The 5,000-nt window shown below is 39.5% G+C and overlaps 3 protein-coding genes across 5 annotated transcripts in view; 1 reads left to right on the plus strand and 2 right to left on the minus strand.

The window, feature by feature from the left end:
- Positions 1 to 842, minus strand: part of LOC137975393 (signal recognition particle receptor subunit beta-like) — a 3,534-nt gene extending 2,692 nt beyond the window's left edge. Inside the window, exons 1-3 of the mRNA XM_068822497.1 lie at positions 702 to 842; positions 386 to 480; positions 1 to 42 (exon numbers count right to left, since the gene is read on the minus strand). The exon at positions 1 to 42 is cut by the window's left edge and continues 36 nt beyond it. Of these exons, the coding sequence (XP_068678598.1) occupies positions 1 to 42; positions 386 to 480; positions 702 to 804 (240 nt within the window). The 5' untranslated portion in view covers positions 805 to 842. The remainder of the gene's footprint in view (positions 43 to 385; positions 481 to 701) is intronic.
- Positions 843 to 1,720: 878 nt separating this feature from the next.
- Positions 1,721 to 2,971, minus strand: LOC137975058 (ankyrin repeat domain-containing protein 49-like). The gene is made up of 2 exons (XM_068822097.1): positions 2,551 to 2,971; positions 1,721 to 2,009 (listed from the first exon to the last, which is right to left on the minus strand). The coding sequence occupies exons 1-2, from the start codon at positions 2,969 to 2,971 to the stop codon at positions 1,753 to 1,755; spliced, it is 678 nt and encodes a 225-aa protein (XP_068678198.1). The 3' UTR covers positions 1,721 to 1,752.
- A 77-nt stretch (positions 2,972 to 3,048) lies between these two features.
- LOC137975055 (bifunctional peptidase and arginyl-hydroxylase JMJD5-like) overlaps positions 3,049 to 5,000 on the plus strand; it is a 13,624-nt gene continuing 11,672 nt past the window's right edge. For all 3 annotated transcript variants that reach the window (XM_068822092.1, XM_068822093.1, XM_068822094.1), the window contains exons 1-2: positions 3,049 to 3,358; positions 3,561 to 3,768. In XM_068822092.1, coding sequence (XP_068678193.1) covers positions 3,117 to 3,358; positions 3,561 to 3,768 — 450 coding nt within the window. In that variant the 5' untranslated portion in view covers positions 3,049 to 3,116. The remainder of the gene's footprint in view (positions 3,359 to 3,560; positions 3,769 to 5,000) is intronic.

Here is a 5,000-nt window from a genome sequence, read left to right on the forward strand (position 1 = left end):
TTTGATTGATGTGTGTGTCATCACATATTTTCCACTAGAGAGCTGATGGAAAAGAAGAAAGATGGGGTCAAACAGATTTGTTGTAATAAACTTTCTGTTCATCTTTCCACACCCAATACACTTGTAAGTGTGATTCCAGTAAATATAATTTTAATGTTTCCCCAATTTCAGATTATTGTGCACACCTCTAACAACCTTTGAATGACATTAGCCTGTTCAACTTTCGGTTTTCACCTTCAATACCTTTTCATGCAACACTTGAAAAGTGATGGACAAAAAAAGGCACTTCCCCCAAAGGCTTTGGGAAAAGTAGTGTTGTTGGTCTCAACCTCTAAAGAATTTGATTATTAAAAATGTAAACATATACTGAGTAAACGATACTCACCCTACTAAACAACAGTGTTTTTCCCGAGTCCGTCAAGCCAATCAAGAGAATACTACGACCTCGAGAGCGATTTCTTCCAAATACAAAATACAGTACTGAAAGAAAAGTTAAAAGCTTATAGTTCCAATGTTGACTTAGACTGACTGAAGTATTGAAACTGTCCTTAAGAAAGTTCCTCAAGTTCACACATTAACAGTTTCTATCAGAGGGTGTCTTTAAACACGTCATCAGTGAACCTGTCTACTTGAACTTGTCAAATGAAAGAGAATTCGGGAAAAGGATTATCTCAATTAACAGAAAAACCTTCGTTACCAACCTGCCGTGAGGATAACAATAAGAGTAGCAATAAGAATTCCATACCCAGTTGCATTTGGGCCTTCCAGGGAGTCTATGACCCATGAACGAACGCTGGTCGCCATCTTGGTAAAACTGCGAGCCCGCGGTGAATAGAGGTACGTTTTGGTGAACGTGTTTAGTGTATGATGCATTAAAGAGTCTCGTACGTCTACATATCCAGTTTAGTTGCGTAATACACTGAGACATACAAATTTCCCCGTGGGGGGGGGGGGGGGTACTCCCTTATAAGGGCTTAATGGGGACGTGCGGCCAGCCAGGGTATGTTTTTCGGGATTTTTGTCTTGAACAGGGTATCAAATTTATCATTTTTTGTCTAATCAGGGTACCCCCCCCCCCCCCCCCCGGGCAAATTTCATATATCATATTTCATTCCAAAACTAAATGAGTCTGTAAAAAATCTCATTGTGTGGACAAAGCTGAGAATCAATTGAAATCACAAATTCTTGGATGGCAATTCATGTGCTCTTTGTTACCTTTGCTAGGCAAAACAGTTACCTCTAGTTTACTTCGAGGTACCCACATTCAAAGCTAGTTTTCACCAGTAATGCATGCTTAAACTCAAGCAATACATGCAAAGTCATAAAAGTTTTGTTATGACAAAAGGCCCTATGTTAACAAATTATTATGTATGGATATATTGTGTTTAATCTTATTACATTACTGGCAAAAACCAGCCTTTACTGCCATAATTTTCCATTGAAGTACTAAAAGGGGAGCAGGGGTGGGGCACTCGCCTCCCACCAATGTAGCCCCGCTTCGATTCCCGGTCCTGGCATCATATGTGGGTTGAGTTTGTTGTTGGTTCTTTCCTTGCTTTGAGAGGTTTTTCTTCGGGTACTCCGGTTTTCCCCTCTCCTCAAAAACCAACATTGCCAAATTCCTATTCGATCCGGAATGCACGGACACATGTTGAACCAGCTCCTGAGCCCTCTTAAGATGTTCCTTGGGTAAACAAATTCCATTTTAAACAATTTCCACTTCCATTTCCAAATCACTTTTTTATTTCTTATTTATTTAACATTTATACAATCCTCCACAATTTCAAACAGCTTGTAATGTTTTCCACTACGATAAGCTATGTCATACGCAGTTTCATTTTGCATATTGCGCACAGAGGCATCCAGCCACCTGTTACAAAGAAGCAACTGTAACGTTGTGGTTCCTCCAACTCCACTGGCAGCAAAATGAAGAGCAGTCTGTTTGCCATTGGTTTGTGCATTAATATCAGCACCATTTTGTAAGAGCAAAGAGGCAACAGCTGTCTTTCCTGTCAAAAATAGGGGCAACATAAAATGAGTTTTCTTCTCTGCAGTGGAAGCAATCTCAAAATTAATCATTAATCCTTACCATTTAACCTTGCAAATAAAAAACTATTTTGCACAAATCTACTCTTATCCTAACAGAACCAAGTTTTTTTTATGTTAAGAATATGGTTAGTCTTCATCCTGGATTAAGTTTGATCCGAGGCCAAAAAGTTAAGGTAAACTAAATAATTAATTAGCCACTCCAACTAGAGATTTTCCAGACCACAATGCGGTTTGGAAAACTACAGTTTATACAGTTTACAAAGAATTAGGAAATGGTCTACGTCCCTGTCAAGAATGAGGCTGGAGGACCACGTGCACAAAAACTTTCATCCTTCTCAAACACGAGCGGGTATTTAACGTTCCACACAGTTTTTGTTACCTGGAAAAGGCTTTAACGTTGCTTTTGAACAATTCTTTCCTTTAGAATTTTTTTTTAATGACAACATCGAGGCGACGTGAAAAAAATCGCTGGGCTTGTCAGGCGAGGGGCCAGTTACTAACCCCATCTGCAGGCGCAGTGTAAAGGTTGCCATCCGTCCTCTGTGACTGCTCTCACATCTGCGCCTCTTTCCAAAAGAACCCCCACGACATCCAAATGTCCATTGTAACATGCTCTGTGAAGGGGTGAATATCCGTCTTCATCTTTACAGTTGATGAGTGACGCTTTAAGCTCTAATATCTCCACGACGCGATCGACCATTCCTTTTTCACATGATTCGAGCAAAATATTAGGTGACGGTGAAAGTTCTTGATCTAAATCCTCTTCTCTTATTTTTGACAGATTGCATCTTGCATCAGTATCCTGTTCATCTTCATGTGGGATGGATGCAGGAAGGAAATCTACTATATTTGGTTCCGGGTTGTTAGCTGGAGTTTCTGCAAACGCCTTTCGTTCCTCGTCACTAGAATCAACGTCTGACATGATTAGTACTTTTATCCAGTTAATACCACTCCGATTTGCAGCTCTGAGAATTCAAACATTCGATTGTCCGCCATATTGAAACGATGATGTTGGGTAGGTCCCAGTTCTTTTGATTTTGTAACTCACCAGTCCAAATGGATTAAGGATGTTTGCGTTTCTCTTTTTCAGTCGATTTTTTCTTTTCTCCCAACAAGAAGCAATCCCAACAGGTCATCTTCAACCGTTAGGATCTCACAGGCCACCCGATGGTCCAGTGGAATCAATAAAATACGTGCCTAATCCACAAGATTTTTATAACGATTATGTGTTGAAAGGGCAACCAGTCATATTTAAAGGAGCTTCAAGAGTATCCCCAGCCTTTGACCTCTGGACAGACAGTTATTTAAGGTGAGAAGTTGTGATTGAGCTGTTAAGCCACCTGAGGTCTTGTCACTAGTATTTTAATAATAATAACTGCACAAGGTGATTCATAAGGACAAGGACTCAGAAAGATGAGGATATGGCCGGTCTCTAGGCATGGTGTACATCCTACTAAAGTTTTGATGCAGTAACAGTTTTACCAAGGCATTCTGTTGTTTATGCTCGACAGGGAAAAGTACGGAGATGTAAATGTAAGAGTTGATTATGGAAAAAAGGAGAACCGAGCTAAATCTGCTGATCACATGGCACTTGAAGAGTTCTTGAAAACTTACAATGATTCAGATCACTACTTAGTTGATAGTCTTCCTGAGGAAATGTGGGGAGAATTTTTTCTTCCATCTTGTCTTCTCTGTGGAGGATTTACATCCAGACTACAGGCAAGAACCTTTAATTTACTAGCCTTGATTTAAATCCAAGTAGTTTTATTTATTTCCAAGAATGAAAGAATATTATGGAAGTTTATTTTACAAAAGTAGTGGTACGGTAGGAGGGGTGGATCCAGGATTTTTCTTAGAAGGGGGTACACCCCTAAGAAATGACTTAACTGATGGGTGTTTTTTTTTGCTATACTACTTATGTAAGAAAGACAAAGGTCATCTCGGTAGGGGGGGGAGGGTGCACACCCTTGGCACCCCTCCCCTAGATCCTCTCCTGAGTAGGTATTATGACTGTCATAATCCTATTCAGTTGCAGTATATGTTAACCGATTGACTTCTGGGAGGGAGACTTCATAGATTTTACTCTGTCTAATACCAGACAATTTTACTTGTCAATGGGGGCGGTTCAGGAATCAGTGGGTTAAATACAATTTTAATAAAAAAATCTGTCAGATTAAAATGTACCAATCTGCAGGTCAGTTTATTTCTTATGTGAACATTACACTGTGAGAACACTCGCCCTATTTTTCATCAGGGTTAAGGGCCCACTGACGTATTTTTTGGGGTGCATTGCTAAGGATGTAATCGTTAAGTAATTTGAGAGAATTTGGCATTATTTTGGTCAGTTTCCAACTTTTGTAAGCCAATGACCCTATTTTAAAATATGACGTTATCATACCACGCCCATGGTCACGTGACCAATAAAAGAAAACTCTAAATTTGTCTCTGTGCTATGCAATTTTGGTATTTAATCGATGGCTTGATAATTTGTATTCGTTTTTGCATCCAGCCAAGCATGGTTTTCTTTTTATTTTGAAAAATGTTCTTTTCAAAGACATAAACGATACTGAAATACCCATAACGTTTTCAAAAAAGATGATTTTAAAAAATCAATGCTTAGCTATATTCTGTATTTGGGGGTGAAATGTGCCATGTTAAAAACAATTTAATTTAATTTTAAAACCGCCGGAAATTTAACTTTTTTCTCAAACCGGAAGTCAGTTCGTTTACGCATGCGCAGTTGATCTGAGAACAAGCGCTAGGAAGGGCAAGGAAAAACCTTCGATGGAAACAACAGTAAGTGCGGTGACTTTTGCTTGTGAGTGGGTTTTCTTGTCAGCTCATGATATGATGACGTCAGTTACCGGAAGTGACATTTCACTTCCTTAGCAACGCGGCGAAAAATCTGTCTGTGGTCCCTTAATGGAGTTTAGAAAGACATGGACTCCTGG

This window comes from Montipora foliosa, chromosome 11 (genome assembly GCF_036669935.1).
Source record: "Montipora foliosa isolate CH-2021 chromosome 11, ASM3666993v2, whole genome shotgun sequence".
NCBI lineage: Eukaryota > Metazoa > Cnidaria > Anthozoa > Scleractinia > Acroporidae > Montipora > Montipora foliosa.

Excerpts from the sequence above, each read along its gene's own strand:
- LOC137975058 (XM_068822097.1), bottom strand. The coding sequence starts at position 2,971 with ATGTCAGACGTTGATTCTAGTGACGAGGAACGAAAGGCGTTTGCAGAA. Across the intron at positions 2,010-2,550 it reads ACACTGCGCCTGCAGATGGG|GAAAGACAGCTGTTGCCTCT; the intron begins GTTAGTAACTGG and ends TATTTTTGACAG.